This window comes from Pteropus alecto, unplaced genomic scaffold, assembly GCF_000325575.1.
Source record: "Pteropus alecto unplaced genomic scaffold, ASM32557v1 scaffold42, whole genome shotgun sequence".
Taxonomy (NCBI): domain Eukaryota; kingdom Metazoa; phylum Chordata; class Mammalia; order Chiroptera; family Pteropodidae; genus Pteropus; species Pteropus alecto.
The window spans coordinates 15,096,079-15,113,133 of NW_006434825.1; the positions used below are offsets into that span (position 1 = coordinate 15,096,079).

The window sequence follows — 17,055 nt, forward strand, 5'->3', positions numbered from 1 at the left end:
CCTGAGGTGATGTGAATTGGTGGGGGTTTTTCCTTAAGATGGGAAAAATAATATGCTATGACAGTGTTCTTGATCCAAGCCAGTGTGCACCTAGAGGGGCTGGAGCACAGAGAGCTTGTGGTAGTGGGAGAGAAGGCAGTGTCTGTGGGTACAGACACTGGCAGGTGAGCAGATTTGAAGGTAGGAGTCAGTGGAAAGGACTCTTAATGGTTTCTGTTGTCCCCTTGAGGTAGAAAGCAAGGTTATCACTTGACCTGAGAATGCGGATCAGGGAGATTTGGAGCTTTAGTTGTTGGATATGTGAGTAGAGGACAAAGTAGGGAAGAGTCATCTAGGAGTGTGGAAGCAGGAAAAGACTAGGGGAACAATGTGATTGCCAGGCAGTGTGAAGGCAGGCTTCGGGGTTGGGGGTCCTGAATTTAAGCTGCGATGTAGTTAATGAAGTTGGATGGTTTTCTCTGCCATGTTCAGCAGCATGAGAACCATCAAGTGTACGCAAGGCACATTCAAGAATGTCATTGCCCACCTTCTGAGCTCTTTTAGTTCTACCAACAGGAATTATAGACTACAAAGGAGAATGTTATGCTTAGAATGTAATTTCTTAAAATGAACTTAATTCTGTCTTTTAGGTGTTGACCTAATCAGTGGACCTAATTTTGAAATGTTAGATCGTATAAGGTGATGTGATTATGCTCCAGAGCAAAAGAACTAGTTAGGAATTCTTATGTTATTGTTTCTTAAAAAATAAAACAACTAAATAATAATGATAATAATCTCTAATCTGTTTTCTTGATCATCACATATGTACTTGTAATGCTTATTTTATAGACTTATAGTTAGAACTGTAGCCTATAAATTAATTTTTGCATTGGCCTCCAAATAGATGCCTTTTCAGACCAAGATGCCGATTATGAAAGAAATGGAAATAATTCTCATTTACACTGGAGACCCAAGAAGGCAGAAAGAGAAGTTGCAATACTGAGAAACAGAATGACCTCAGGTAATGTGTAGTGAAATCGGTATCTGCCTTAAAGGATGCCCAAGACTGAATTAATGCTGAAATGTGTCATCCTAACAGGGACACAATAAATATTGGTTGCATTCTTTTTTGTCTGATCTGAATATTGCAATCTTTGCTTCCATGTTATAAATACTTATTTTCTTGATATTCCTTTGTCCAAATTTTAAAAAAAAATTTTCCCCACAAAATGTTTCTTTAAAAAAGAAAGTCTTCTTAAAGTCCTTGCAAAGTCTTTCAAATTGTGATGTTCTCTCTCATTTGTTTTTTAAATTTTGAAAAACAAATACTATTGAGGAAGATGCATTAGCCTGAAATGACTTCTATCAATAATATCAGTGTTGGATGATTATAGAGATCACCCAATAGAATGGGCAAAAAAAGAGACAAATTTAAAGTAGAACTAGTGATTATTCTTAGGGATATGACCTCACAAGTTCAAGTGTCAGATGCCCTGTCAACAAGCCCTTTAAGTATCCCTTAAAAGAGCTGGACAGGGTGAGAGATTTTTATAGGCTCAAGCGAGCAGGGTTACTTTCCTTGTACTGAGCAATGGGAAATCCTGGAGCAGGGTTACTAACCTGTGCTGAGCAAGAACGTGCTGATTGGCTGACTGGAGGCCTGCCTTTCCTGGGAGAGCCTAGCATAGAAACTGTTAAGTTTCGGGTCGATGAAGAGGGACGTAGCATGAATGACTCAATCTTGAGCCTCATCTGGTTATTTTAGCACCAGTATGCCATATTTTAGCAGAGTGTACAAGTTAAAACAGTTCCAATTGCTGTATATCCTCCATATCTTTCCTGTCATTCTTTTAAAGGAAAAGAATGGTTTTCTATTTATCACTCTTTCTGTTGCATTCTGGGAAAATGCTTCATATTTATTCTCTATATCATTGATTTGGTTTTTCCATATCAGTTCTGTTCTGTATTACTGCCACTGGATTTTAATTTTTCTGCAGAATTTTTAGTTTTCTTGAAATCCTCTAATGCCATTTATTTCTCTTTCAATCTAGTTTATTCTTGTGCGTTTTAGCTTCAGTTGATTTAGCTTTAAAACTTTCTGTTTCTATTTAAGGATATTAAGTAGCTTTCTGAAAATTTTTTTTCTGTTGATACTTTTTAGAGGTATCTTTTCTCTAAGTCCTCTGGATTTAGTTTCCAGGTTCTATATATTCATGGGCTCCCTTTTGGTTTTATCTTATCTTTTAAGGCAGGATCTGTCCAAACACAGTGTTTATCAGGAGACCAAGAAATTGGGTCACCCTTAGTTCAGAAGCCTGTTGGTTTATCTGATTTTCACAACCCCTTTTTCAGATCTACAGTTGAAGTGTAGGGTCAGTTCCCTGTTCCCAACAAGCCATTGACCTAATGACCCTAATCCAAGGTGATGTTTTTCTCAACTCTACCTACATTGCTTTACTTTTCTCATCATTATATATTATTACACCCATTCTCCAGATGAGAAAATCAAGGCTCCATAGTTACGGTAAAAAGCAAACCAGCTCTGGACCCCAGGTCTTTTGACTCAGAATTCAGTTTCTTCTCCCCTCCAACCTGTTTGCCTTGATAGAAAGACATGGCATCTGATCAGTAGAACATCTTAGAACTCTGTCCTCTTCCATCAGTGATTCTGCTGCTAAATATACATGTCCTGTGAACAACAGAGGGAATGTTACAAGAAAAGACAGCAGGAAAAAGCAGGCTTGCTATAGCCAGGTACATTTTAGTGGTCTAAATGCTCATGCCTAGTAAGAAGTCAACATGAAATTAACAGCAAATAGGCATGTTAGCACACTGTTATGGCCTTTAGAGCATAGTTTTTTCTTACTGGAAAATGTGGAAAGAGAATGAAGGCAATGATAATGATCAGGTAAAATGTTGTAAATGATCATTTTCTGAAAGTCTATCAGACATATTCTCTGATTTATTAATGAGCTTTTGGTAAAATTATGTCACAAATATTTCTGCAGTAATGTTTTATACTGGCAATTCTGTGATTGATTTGATTTGATATTTATTTTTATACTAAGGGTCTTTGAAGAGTAAGCAAAGGGATTAGACGTTGGTGACTTGTAATGCTTTAGCTTCAGAATTCTAACTTGTCTACAGATTCATCAACAGTGGGGAATGATCGCTCTGGCTTCCTATATAAAACAGTTTGCATTTTAGCCAAGAATATTTTATCCACAAATAAAATAGGAAGAAATATTTCTATCCTAGGCTTTTACTTGAATTTAATCTACTTTCTTTTTTCTCCAGGAACCACTCATCTTTCAACCACATGTCGCCAACCAGCTCATGCTAACCTTGTAAGTACTCTCACAATACACATCTTGGAACAGTATTCTCTTTGTCATTCCTGGTGGGTCCTGCCAGACCTGTATTCTATCTCACAGAGTGCTCTACTAAGGAAAGGAAAGTACTTACGTGCAGGAAAGAATCAGGCTTAATGGATGCATTATTAAAGAAAAATTTTAAAGCCTGTCTTTGCCTTTCTCATTGGTATAATTATCATTTGTTATTTGTTTGTATATTCCCTGCTTCATTCCAAAAAGGACTTGTGGCATCTTACAAAAGTATATGCAATGCAATAAAAAATTTAAAATTTTTTTTAAAAGGAAAAAGAAATCTGAGTAAAAGGAAAACAAAGGTAGAAATTCTGCATAATTATAAAATTTCATCCTCAAGAAATTTCTCAGCCTTCTTGCCTTTGTGTCCTACATAGAAACCCTTCAGTGGATATCTAAATATAGATTAACACTTATTTGATCCACTGCACAAAATAAGGTCTTTTAGCAGTATAAAAGAGAACAGGGATGAAATAAAAATACCTTAGGTCAGTATTTCCAAGTGATGTTCTGCAGAATAACAACCAACATTGCTTCGAACGTTAGAAGGGAAGAGAACAGTTTTGACTGTAGGATTTCTCAGAACCCAAAACCTAAATTCTCACACCTTCACCACTGTCACCCCGTCTCCCATCTGAACTTGGCATCTGTCTCCTTCTAATCTCCCTGATTCTGCCCTTGGCCCGTTTTTGTCAGTTCTCAACATAGCAGTTAGAGGAGCCTTCATATCAGAAGTCAGATCATGTTACTGCTCCCCAAATCTCCCCATGTCTCCCCATCTTATTCAAAGTAAAATCACACTCTTCTCAATTGCCTGACATATGACATGCTCTCCAACCCCCATCCCTCATTCCCACTCCATCCCCAGGATCTTTTTTTATCTTCCTTCCTACCACTTGTGCTCATCTAGTCTCCTTATTCTTCCTCAAACAAAACCAACAGGCTGTGGCCTCAGGACCTTTGCACTTCTCAAATGCCCTTCTCCAATATAATGACACAGCTTTCTCTCTCCCTTTATTCAATTCTCAGCAAAAATGCCCTTTCCTGACATTCGACCACCCTAACTGAAATACACCTGTTCTCTTCATCTTTATCTGCTTACCCTTATTTTTTTCCTTCATGGCACTTTATGAATACATGATATAATTTGTCTCTTTATCTCCATCACTAAAACAGACATTCCATGAGAGCAAGAACTTGGCTCATTTTGATCATTGGTGTATCTCCAGTTCCCCAGAATACTAAGCACATGATAGGTGTTTAATTATAATTTATTGAAGGATTGACAATAAATACACTAGGGTAAATTGAGAATCTTAAAGAGGGTAGTATAGTATGCTGCTTCCTCCAAATTGAGCACAGGATCTTTTTGAAAGAAATGCCTATTAATATATTATGGAACATGCAAATTCCAGAGCAGTTTTGGAAACACTGCCTTAATTTTATTATCTGATAAAATCAGATTTAGCCTTTTATATATTTTTATCTTTTAGTCCAAGACCCTGTGCCATTCTGTCAGCCCGTTTTCTTCAGTATTACCCAAAGTCACACAGCAGGGAATATCAGTCACATCTGTACCTACCAGCCAGCCTCTCCCTGTGATAGCCGAGCTGACCAGGCCTGCCTCTGTTACTCATGCTGAAAAAGCTCTCACGGAAATAACTTCAAGCCCCAAAGAGGACCCGCATCCAAATGTCTTCACCACTCATCTACTAGCATCATTTCAGAATGCATCTGCCCAGGTAAATACAGAACTGGGTACCTTTGTGACGCTGAAAGTTCCTTTTATTCTTTTTTTTTTCTATTTTGGTGATGTTTTGAGAATAGTGATGCTAGGAAGAAGACTAGTTCACCCTTTACCTCTGAGCAGAACTATACCTGAGAATGCCTGACAGACAAGCACTTATCCCAATTGAAAGCAGAACCAAAATGAATCCATGAAAATATTCCACAACAGTACAGTTTTACTTCCGTTTTAGTATCGTCTTATAATTTTTTAATGCTGTTATATTTAGCATTTCAGATGAGGCGGGGGGACTTTGTTCATCTGCCGCACCTTTGTCGCAGCAGCATTTCCCCCGGACAACTGCTCATCACCTCAGTTCCCCTTTCACCTTGGTTTCCTTTTTCTCACAAACTGTTAAAAAAAAGGCCAAGCCGCTTTGACAGCGTTGATTGAAGAAAATCATCCTGCTTCTCCCCATCTTTTTTTGGTAAACACAAGCCCTACTTAGATTCAATCTAACATTTCCCTTGCAGGAAAGAATCCTGTTTACTCTGGATCTGCTTTCCCTGGTGTCGTTCACTATTGTCTCAGTTAGCATTGTGTTCTGCTGGGGGAAAACACTGACCTACAGTAGCTTAAACAAAGAGTGTTTGTTTCCTTTAAATAGAGAGAAATCTGAAGCGTAGAATATCCAGAAGAGTCTGCGGATAAATTATTAGGAATATTAAGAGAATTTAGCAATGTTGCTGAATACCAGATCAGTATACTAAAGTTAATTGCATTATTACATTTCCGCAACAATCAGAAAATTAGATTAAAAAATATATAATAGCAAGTACCTAGGAGTAAATCTAACCAAATATATGCAAAACTTCTACGGAGACAACTATAAGGCTTGATTAAGAAACATTAACAAAAGGCTAGGTAAATGGTGAGACCCACTGAAGTTCAGCCCAGGTTACACATCCTGCTCTAAAATATCAAATAGGGTATCCTCAGTGACCTGCCTGCCTGGCTATAGCTAGAATGGCATTAAATAAGACATGACCTCCACTGGCAAATGTGCAGTTGGGCGGCAATTTTGTCACAGATCTTCATTTCTTCTTATTTATACCTCAGTCCCAAAGTACAAAACCAAAATTGGGTGGTCCTCAATTCTAAGATCTCTCTATAACTGATCCAACCTCCTACACACCCTGCAAATCAGGAATAACCCTATTCAATTCTATGGTGCCTGAGGGCGGGATCATAATTGACTTTTCACTGTTCCAGCTCTTGAGCCTAGCAGTATACAGTAGGCATTTAATAAGGACTTATTGAATACACAGTTGAGTTAAGCTGTAAGTGGGCTGTGCTCTAGAAATAAGACTGAGTAGCTAGTATAAACAGATTATCTCAGAGTTGACCTTCCAGTTCAAAAGAAGTAGCCTCTTAAGCCTTGGGACCAGAGTTCTGGATTTGTTTTCTTAGAGAAGTTTTCTGCCACCTCCTGCCATGTGGTATATAAAGTACTTCCCTCTTGAACATGATCTCTTGGGTTGAGGGCAATAAATGCAATGGGAAACCTGAGGGTATAAACATACTTCATACTTCTGAATAGAAAAGTTTGCTTTTGTTGTTTTGATTCCCAGGTTTCCCATACTTTTGATCATGGCCATAGACTTAAACTTGCTTTTATAAATCTTATTTCCAGACTCCTTTGTCCTTGGATCAATCATTGTATAACCATATTATCCATTTTCTCTGCTGTATGGAAGAATGAAAATAAATTCTTTCTATTTGCGGAAAAGCTTGTGAACAAAATAACTGTTATGGAAGAGCCTGTGATTCATAGAGCTTGTAATGTCATCAAAGGTCAACTCTCATTAAAACTATGTATCAAATTACTAAAATGCAATAACTATATAAATAATTTTGACAAAATTCTTCATTCCCAACAGGTGGTAGATGAGATATCAGGGAACTTTAGCAAAGCAATTCATGGTTCACAAATGCATAACAAACTACAGAAAGCTTGTGAGGTCCTCCGGAAACTGACAGCCTTTATCCTAGGATTTTCTGAGTCAGTTCAGGTAAGCAGAAGATGATTGGGAGGGAACAAGATATGGGGGGAAAGAGGAAAGTGAAAAACAGAAAAAGAAAAATTATAATAAAGTAGAAAATATATAATCTGAAGATTGTGCCCTGTACAGAATTTAGCATTATAAAACTATTTTGTGGAGACTCAATTCAAATATTAGCAAGTATATTTGTACCTTTAAATCTGAAGATTGTGAAAAAAAAAATTGGTCAGTAGTGACATTCTCAGATATGCTGTTTATTTTATTTTATTCATTTTCATGCTGCTGCCTTTCTGACATATTGGTTAGAAGAAGTCATGAGAGACAAAAGTAGATCCACAGCTTGCCATGTAGTACAGCTTCGAAACAGACATCAAAAATATTTGATGTTTGCATTTCTTGCAACCATATTTGCCAATGGTACTTCCCCATAATTATTTATGCCTCTTTCTACTTTCTACACATAACTAAATTAAGGTGGTAGGATTAGTGAGAACTTTAATTTTCTTTTTTCCATTTTCTATATTTTCAAATATTCTGCAATAAGTATATAAATGCAATCTATATTGGTTTATTTGGACATTCTAATTACAGAAATAATACATGCTTGTTATTTAAAAAAATCAGAACAAAAGCATAAAAAGTAAAAAGCAGAAGCCCTCACCATCTTTGTCCTCCTGCCAGGCTCATTCTCTAGATGTAATCACTGTTATTAGTTTAGTCTTCATTTGCTGTGCATAACCTTTCAAACTTTTTAAAATATGTACACAGGTTTGTTGGTTTGTTTTGTTTTAACAAAAATGGGGTTAAAGCATGCAAATTTTTCTGCCTCTTGATTTTTTTTACTTAATACTGTCATGGATGTCTTTTCATGTCAGTACACATAGATGAACTCGTTATTCTTAATGTTTGTTTGGATATTTTTCATTTGTTTACCCTTGCAAATGGAATATCCATGGACGTCCTTATGCAAATATTTCTTTGGGCTAGAGTGCTAGACGTAGAATTGATGGGCTTTTAAATTTTTAATACGTGACAAAATTACCCTCCCTTCCTAAAAGGAACTGTTTTACATTTCCACCAAACTTCTACCCACACTTTCATTTTTGGCAATTTCAAAGACAAGAAAAGAAGGAAAAACATTTTATTGATTACTAAGGAGATTGAACATCATTTTATATATTTATTGGCCATTTTTTCTCTCCTCTGAATTTCTTCTTCATATCCTTCATCCATTTTCCCCCTGTTTAGGGTTGCTTGTTTCTTTGTTTATAAGAGATTTATTTATTATTGATGTTAACCTATAGTTATATATGTTGCTAACATTTTATGCCTATGTCTTATTTTTAACTGTTTCTTTTTTATTTTTATATTTATTTTTATTTTCGTATTTTATTTTTTATATTTTATTTTGCAGAAACTTTTAATGTAACTTTGAAAACAAATAACATTTGAAAACAAAAATAGTAGTACCTACGGTGAATATTCAGTAAATATCTGTCAGTCGGCTTATTTGACTTGTTTCACATGAGAACAACCTACAGAAAGTAGAATTGGTGTTTTCTGTTTCATTTAGACCTTCTCCTTAACCTTTATTTTAAGTCTGTCTTGAACGCTTTCGAAGTCCTCAATACAAAGGGATAGTCTGCTCAGTTGTTTCAGTCAGCATTGGTTTTTTTTCTCAGCATCCTTTTTTTAAGCTTAGTTTTGTTAACTAGATATTTAATCTGCATACCACTCAAAAAGGGTTATGTCAATTTCTTAGAATAAGCCCATAGATATTATATAATAATTTATTTTCCTTCCCTGCCAAGTTGTGATATTGCTTCTTACAAGAATGTATTTGAAATGTGTAAGGAACATTGAGCTCCTCATAAGAAGAACAAAAATAAATTTTAAGCAGCCATCAGCAGTTCAGGGATGTAGAGTTATTTGCCTTTTAAAATTCCCAGGTCGATATTGGCAACTCTCTTACTTTCCTGAGTGAGCAGTTCCCATTCCAGAACAGCAGCACTGCAGGCTTTCGAATTCTTGGAACTGTCTGCCTCTTCCACATCCTCGACACTGTAGTGGAAGCCACTGAGGCAAGTCGGCCAAGGTCCAAACGTGACATTGAACAGGTAGGTGCGGTATATGCTGGCGGCCAGCTCTCTTTAGAGACTTTTTAATCTTGACTGTCCTGGATATGACACAGCCTCTCCCTAGACTCTAAAGAGAATTCAGCTAAGTCTGTACCACTGAAAAGACTGCTCTGTTAAGCCTGATCGGGTCCTCCTCTCTGCCCAGCCAGTAAGCCAAGTCCACCTAGTGCTGTAATCCAGTGAAAAGCAGTCAGTAAATTATATTTGCTATCTGCATGAAAAGACGTTCAGCATTATTAGTCATTAGGGAAATGTACATCAAACCACAATGAGATACCACTAAACATCCTAAAAGCCAATAACAAGTGTTGACAAGGAAGCAGAGAAATTGGAACCCTCATACATCATTTTATTGCAGTTTGATAGTTCCCCAGAATGTGAAAAATAGAATTATCATGTGACCTAGCAATTCCACTTATTGGAATATACCCACATATGTCCACACTAAAACTTTTACACTCATGTTTATAGGAGCATTGTTCAAATAGCCAAATAGCCAAAAAGTAGAAACAACCTAATGTCCACAGTTTGATGAATGGGTAAATAAAGGCGATATGTCCATATGATGGAATATTTTTCAACAATAAGAAAGAATTGAGTACTGACATGCTACAACATGGATGAACCTTGACAATATTATGCTAAGTGAAAGAAGCCAGTCACAGAAGACTGTATATTGTGATTCCATTTATATGAAATATCTAGGAGAGAAGCAAAATAGACATAGAACGTAGATGAGTGGTTGCCCAGGGCTGGGGAAGATGAGGACAAGAGAAGAACAGTGACTGCTACTGAGTTCTGGAGTTATTTTAGGGGAGATGAAAATATTCTAAAATTAGATCATGATGATAGTTGCACAACCCTGCGAATATACTAAAAAAACATTAAATTGTATTCTCTAAATGGGTGAATTGCGTGTGTGGATTTTATTGTAGTAAAGCTTGTTAATATATAAAAAATTATCATAAGCAGATCTAGGGCAGGTTATGTCACGGGGCAAAGAAATACCTATTTCCTTGGGTGACCCTCTTCATTAATACAAAGAATGATGAGTCTTTAGCCAGAATGTCAACACTTTCTATGGGTTCTCTCCTATGAATGTCACTTTTTATTACACCATTGTCAAGATCCCCTTTCTCCCTCCAACCCTCTCAAAATCATTATTTCACTAACACAGTACAGTGAGGTTACACAAGTCACATGTTATTTTCCTGTAAATGCAGGTAGAAAATATTCTGAAAATGCCCTTGCTGAGCCTTGGGGAAGCGTTCGTACAGCAGAATCAGTTTTCTGAGTCCTTGGTGACTTTGACCTCTTCTGTTGCCACCCTGATGCTGAGCAGGTAACAGAGGAGGAAGGAAGCACGGGAGTTTCATTTTAGGTTTTTGACCTTTAGAAAAAACCTACAGAAATTGATTTTTATTTAACTTCTTTTTTATTAGCCGGAACATATCAACGTTGCCTCTGAGCTCGTACACTCTTGGTTACCCAGCACCTGTGAGGTTAGGCTTCCCGTCAGCTGCGGCTTTGGAGCAGCTCTTGAATAAACACCCAGGAGTTACCGTTCAAGTGAGTGTGAAACTGATTCTGATCAGAGTGGAAATGGGACTTGCTGACTGTAGGCATTTGGGTGAAGAGAATGCACCATGAAATGTAAGCTGACCAGACCAAATGAGAGCAGGTGGTGTGCCATTAATTTTTGTTTTACACCGGCAGGATTGGAGGCCTCTTAAAAATGATCGAGTATGGAGGTTGGGAACATTAAACAGACTTCTGGATTTAGCTACGTTTCTATGTTATGACTCGAATTGATCTCAGCTCATCATTATTTACACAAAGCTGGGAATATCCGAATAATTATTGACTCAATATATCAACCTAGTCAGATCAGTATATTGTATTTCTTTCAGCAGTTACCATACAAGCAGAAGTAGGATTGTTGCCTTATCCTGGGAGCAGAATACTAGCTTCCTAGTAAAATGAATCCTCCAGGTATAAAGATGTAAAAAAATAATAATTCCGAGATTCACAAATAAATGACTCATCTTTAATTCTTTCTCATATGATGTTATAATAAGAAATATTATCTCATTTACCCTATTAGCAAGGGATTAATCCTAGCATTTACTTTAACTTATGCTATCTGGTAACTTATAACCTCTCGGGGTGTTATTTATAAATATTTCAGTCACTGATGAAGCTGGAGTTTCTTGTCTCCAGGTCACAGGACTAGCTTTCAATCCCTTCCGGGATTTTGATGACAAGCACATCGTTGGAAGCATCGGAAGTGTATTACTAAGCTCTAGTCACGGATCGCTACAAGTCCAAGATTTAGTGGAAGATATTGAGGTATGACTTGATTACTAGGGAATAAAATAGAAGGGAATAGAGATTCCCGAAGAATGGCATAGAAAGACACAGTACCTTAAAGGAAATCATTTTAGATTTATGGCAATGCCATAAGATGTTTTGTTATTAACATCTTTACTTAGGAACTTCTACAAAGAGATCTACCTTACCATTAGGAGGTGTTTGGGGTCTCAGATTATATACTCTTCCTTAACTCCTGGCACTGTGTTACCTACTAACATTCAAAGAGGAAGACCTAGGAAGTTTCATCCCATTCTTGCTATAAAGGAGACTGAAAGACATCAGTGGATGGGCCACGTTAAACTTGAAGAGTGATAATGGGCTCTCATTCTAGATCACGCTCTGGAGAAATGCTAGCATGGAAACCCATCCCACCAGCCTCAATGTGAGCACGGACCGTTTTACTGTCACAGTGAACATCACATCCCTGGAGAAATCCCTGATAGTGTGCATAGAACCTGAAAGTCCCCTTTCCATGACACTCTACTTGGGGTTCCAGTACCAGCCTAACCACACTTACTTCCACCTGAACATCACGCTTCCAAAGAATCAGGTCTGGCAGAAAGGTAGGACGCCGTTCAGAAGTCAGCAGTTTACTCTATAATGAATTTTTTCTTTGTTTTCAGTCCACTTTTTATTTTGAGATAATTGTAGATTCACATGCAATTATAAGGAATAAAACAGATCTCATATACCTTTCACCCAGTTTCCCCTAATGATAACATCTGGCAAACTATAGTACAGTATTACAACCGGGAAATGACATTGATAGATATATGTGACTATTTTTTTAAAAGATGGATTGTAAAAGATTATTTTTAAAAAAGATGGATAATGGGACACATAGAAGTATATATATGTGGTAAAGCAAATTTAGTAAAATGTTAATTGTAAAATCTAGTTAGTGATTATATGGGTGTTCACTGAAATTTTCCCAACTTTCTATATAGTTGAATGTTGTGACTCATAGTAAAATGTTGCGACTCCTGCAGAAGTTCCAGTACAATGAGTCATATATATTTCAAACTTTATATATCATAGGCGAATATATATATGCAGTATATCAGTTATATTTCAACTTTAGTTCTAATCTTAAATGGGTAAAGCCCAGAGATATCTTCCTAAGTCTTGGTATAAGATTTGTATGACTACATTGTAGTTTAGAAAAGTTAAGAATTTCTGAGATAGATATAAATAAAGAATTTTTGAGATATATAAATAGTGCCTGGTATATACTTGACCAAAAAAACATATTTTCTGGATATAAACTTTAAATGTAGTACTGAAAAGTCTTAAAGAGCTACCTTTTTGCATTAAAAAAATGTTGGGAAAAATAATCAGAATGGATAAAGCATGTTATAGTCTTCCTTTATGAGTCTTCCCTTATTGATAAAGCTTTTTCTGGCTCTCGCGAAGGCCTCACTAACTCATCAGACAGAGTACCTGAGGCCGCAGCTCTCGCTCCTAGGCCACCAGCTACGAAGTTCTGTCTACATTACCGACAGGCTCTTTTCTGAGTCAGAACACGCACTCTCTCCTTGTTGACCTTGGCAATCATATCATGTCATTTGAGGCTAGAAGAAATCTCAGAGATCCTTTAGTTTAGACTCCTTATTTGAAAGATAAGAAAACTAGAGAGATTGGATGACTTGCCCCTAACAGCCACCTAGACACAGAACCGTGCCTAAAATCGGGCCACTGGCGTATGTGTGGTCCAGGGCTCCTTCTCTGGAACCAGGCTGTCCTTGCTTCGTCCTTGGGATTTTTGTTACCTGGGTCTTCTAGCTACTAGTTTTGGTATGTGATGATTTCAGTTTTCTAAAACTCATAATACATTCTAATTCATTAGACCTAAATTTTCATTTATCAAAAAAAAAAAAAAAAAGATATTTTTTACTGGAACAAGAGTAATCCAGAGCCCTGAATTGTATCACTGGTCATTAAAAAAAAATTTCTGTGTACGATTTTAGACTTATTACTTTGTTGGTAAAATAAAATAATAATAGAAATAATAATGGACCCTTCAGAAGAAGGATTCTAATGGTAATTTTCTCCCATGCGCAAAGCTACTAAGCCTTCTGGTTTGTTCTCAGATGAGGAATACACGTGGGTGCTGACTCCAGAGAGTCTGCAGCATGGGACTGGCATCTACTACATAGCAGCTGTGCTGAATAAAAGCAAGGCGAGTGCTCAGCAGGCACCCACCCTGTTCTCCGTCATAACCGCAGTCACTCAGTGCTATTTTTGGGACAGTCACAATAGCACATGGAAGAGCAACGGATGCCGGGTAGGAAGCTGTGCCACTTTCCCGCTCTCTTCTACCTTAGCTGGCATTAAGCACGGTGTGTTAGCTCATTTCCCTTCACAGTTGTCAGAAGGGAAATAAATTGGCCTGGGAAAAAGGAAGTGGGCTGGACAAGAGTGTCTCTTTGGAGCAGACTGTGCTTTATACTTGTAATTTTTTTCACAAACATTAGTCTGGGGTGAATGTGACAATTCTAGATGAAATAAGCAGTATATGGAAGCTGTTAAATTCTGTAAGTATTAAATATGCTGTGGGTAAAATGAAACAAACTTCCTGTACTTCAAAATAAGCTGGCAGATTCTTGTACATTCCAGGCCAGATGGGGACAGATTTTCACTTTTGTAATTATTGTCTAGTTCCCGGTGTCTGCCCACTTTAAAATGGCACCTGCACCATTTATGGCCTCAAGCAGTGTTTTCTGGATGATCCGGAGTGGTGCTTCTCAAGCAAATCCTGAAAATGGAAGCTCATTAAAATGCAGATTCTGTTGCAGGAAATTCGAGTGGGCCTGAGACTCTGCCTTTCTAACAAGCTCCCTTGTTAGAAAGGCACTGCTCCTGGTCAGGTCAGCCACACTTTGAGCAACAAGACTTGAGAGCTTTCCTCCTGGCACAACAATGCCCACTGATTGCAAAAGGCGTCAAGATGTTTCCTGCCACCTTGAAGCCCTGTATAGTGTTTGACTTGGCAAAAGGAACAGCTGCAGAGACTCCAATGGCAGAATATAGATTGGGCAATCTGAATTTAACCTTGTGCCATGGAAAGAAGCTGGTCATATTGACACTGTTTTAGACTTTTCATCTGCAAATCAAACATGGAATTGGTACCTTCCATTTATTCACCTAGTGACATTTAGAAAATTTTTATGAAGATGTGTTACAACATATGGAAAGTTATAGTGAATAATATAGTAAAAAAATTAAATACCACTAAGCTTTATTATAAAATTAGAATTTTGCTCAATTTAGTTCAAATTTTTTAAAATAATAAAACACTCAGGAATAATCAAAGCCCCCTGTGTATTCTTCACCAATCTCATTTCCTCCCTCTCCCCAAAAGGTAACCACTGTCCTGAATTTGATATGTGTATTCATTCTTCCATCAGATATTTACTGAGCATCTTCTACATGCCAGGCCCAAGGCTAGAAACTAGAGATACAGATGGACAAGACCATGTCCTTGTGAGCTTACACTCCAGCGAGGAGACTGACAAAAGTGGTCTTTGCGTAAATGACATCATACTATCCATATCTTTCTTTAACTTTTTTCACTCAACATTTATCCATGTTGACATTCATTCATTTTAACAGCTGCAGAGTATTCCATCCGTTTGCCTCTACTTATTTATTTACTTGTATGTCCGTTTGTTCTGCAGTTACTGGGCGTATAGGTTGTTTCCAATTTTTTATAGTTACAGACGTTACTGACAAAAACGTCCTTTTTCACATCTCCTTGCGCACATGTGCCAAGTTCCCCTAGGGTATATATTCAGAGCTGGAATTGCAGGATTCAAAGAATTTTGCTTCTTCGGCTTTACTAGGTGTTGCCAACCTGCTCTCTATGTTGGTTATGCCAGTTTACACCACCACCAGCAGTGAATAAATGATTCAGTCTTTTCCATCTCTAAATCGTCCATGTTAATGTTTTATGTTTCTCTCTTCCTTAGCACTCTGTTCAGTTAGCATTGATGCCTTGTTTCTAATTCCAGGTCGGGCCACAGAGCACAGTTTTGAGGACTCAGTGTCTCTGTAACCACCTGACCTACTTCGGCAGTGAATTCTTCATTGTGCCCCGGACAGTGAATGTTGAAGACACAGTCAAGCTGTTCCTTCGCATAACCAACAACCCTGTTGGGGTGTCATTGCTAGCCAGCCTTTTGGGATTCTATATACTAATTCTTGTGTGGGCATGGAGAAAAGATCAAGCAGATATGCAGAAGGTGACGAGATTTTGATTCCAAAAGCTTTGCCACAATGTCTTGAGTATGTTGAACAGGATGGAAATAAAAACACTTTCATCAAAAAAGGCAGGTCACGTGGTTCTAGGTAGTGTAGAAATTCAGGTGGGACTTTTCTTAAATTTCTCTTCATATGTGCTGTCTCAAAACTTAACTCTTTATCTCCATTTTTTTCCTTTTAGCCAAGATTGAACCCCCATATCATTCATTTAGGTTAGGAATAAGCCAAAAGAAAACACCTAGAGAACTTAACTATGACCAAATGCAAGTTTATCCCACTTTGTACATAGAATATGAAAGTTACGTGTAAATCAAATTGTAATTTAATGTAACTAAAATATATACGAAACCTATAAAATGTTTTTTTGAAACAAAAAGAAATCTTTGATGACAGCCTGTTCTTAATTTCTGTTCTGTATCTTTCTTATTGTGTTTTCTTACACTTGGAAATTCTATACAACATGTCCATTTCTTTGTTGCTCTGGATGTAGAATTGCCAGTTTTAGTAAATAAAATTAAAGGACACCCAGTTAAATTTGAATTTCAAATAAACAGCGAATGCATTTTTAGTATCAGTATACCCCCATATTATTCATCACCGATCTGAAATTCAGGTTTAACTGGGTATCCTGTTATCTGGTAACCCTACCTGGGTGGGAGGGAGGTGGGAAGATTTAGAGGCCCAAGACCTGATCAGTTGATTTTGTGACTTTCATTTTAGAGGCTACACCCTGGACTTGAGCCTTCATTCTCCCTTTCCTCACTTAACTTAGGTCTGTTCGTCTGTTGACCTTCTGCCTGCACCTCCCCATTGTTACCTTAGAGTGGCCAAATCTGCAGTGGTGCATCTCCTGTTTCCTAGCTGGAGGAAGCATCTCCACTGCACTAGGTGAAGCCCTGCCAATCCTCTTGGTTCTGCTTTTCTTGCAGGTGAAGGTCACTGTCCTGGCGGATAATGACCCGAGCTCTCAATTTCACTACCTTATTCAGGTCTCCACCGGATATCGAAGAAAGGCTTCTACAACAGCTAAGGTTATTGAAATAAATGTTTTCCATTCATTGCTCTGTGTCTTCTACTACATGAGATACACGGACTTGGTGATATGCCGATGTCCTATAGCATTTACTAGG

At 37.5% G+C, this 17,055-nt stretch overlaps 1 protein-coding gene across 6 annotated transcripts in view; it reads left to right on the forward strand.

The window, feature by feature from the left end:
* The window catches only part of PKD1L3 (polycystin 1 like 3, transient receptor potential channel interacting), a 62,989-nt gene that overhangs the window by 7,264 nt on the left and 38,670 nt on the right, over positions 1-17,055 (forward strand). For 5 of the 6 annotated variants that reach the window (XM_015587729.2, XM_025045262.1, XM_015587727.2 and 2 more), the window contains 12 exons: positions 884-1,000; positions 3,277-3,326; positions 4,859-5,107; positions 7,032-7,163; positions 9,104-9,271; positions 10,516-10,634; positions 10,735-10,861; positions 11,513-11,641; positions 11,997-12,228; positions 13,756-13,949; positions 15,676-15,906; positions 16,855-16,956. In XM_015587729.2, coding sequence (XP_015443215.1) covers positions 884-1,000; positions 3,277-3,326; positions 4,859-5,107; positions 7,032-7,163; positions 9,104-9,271; positions 10,516-10,634; positions 10,735-10,861; positions 11,513-11,641; positions 11,997-12,228; positions 13,756-13,949; positions 15,676-15,906; positions 16,855-16,956 — 1,850 coding nt within the window. The remainder of the gene's footprint in view (positions 1-883; positions 1,001-3,276; positions 3,327-4,858; positions 5,108-7,031; positions 7,164-9,103; positions 9,272-10,515; positions 10,635-10,734; positions 10,862-11,512; positions 11,642-11,996; positions 12,229-13,755; positions 13,950-15,675; positions 15,907-16,854; positions 16,957-17,055) is intronic. The other variant, XM_025045264.1, reaches the window with a different exon arrangement.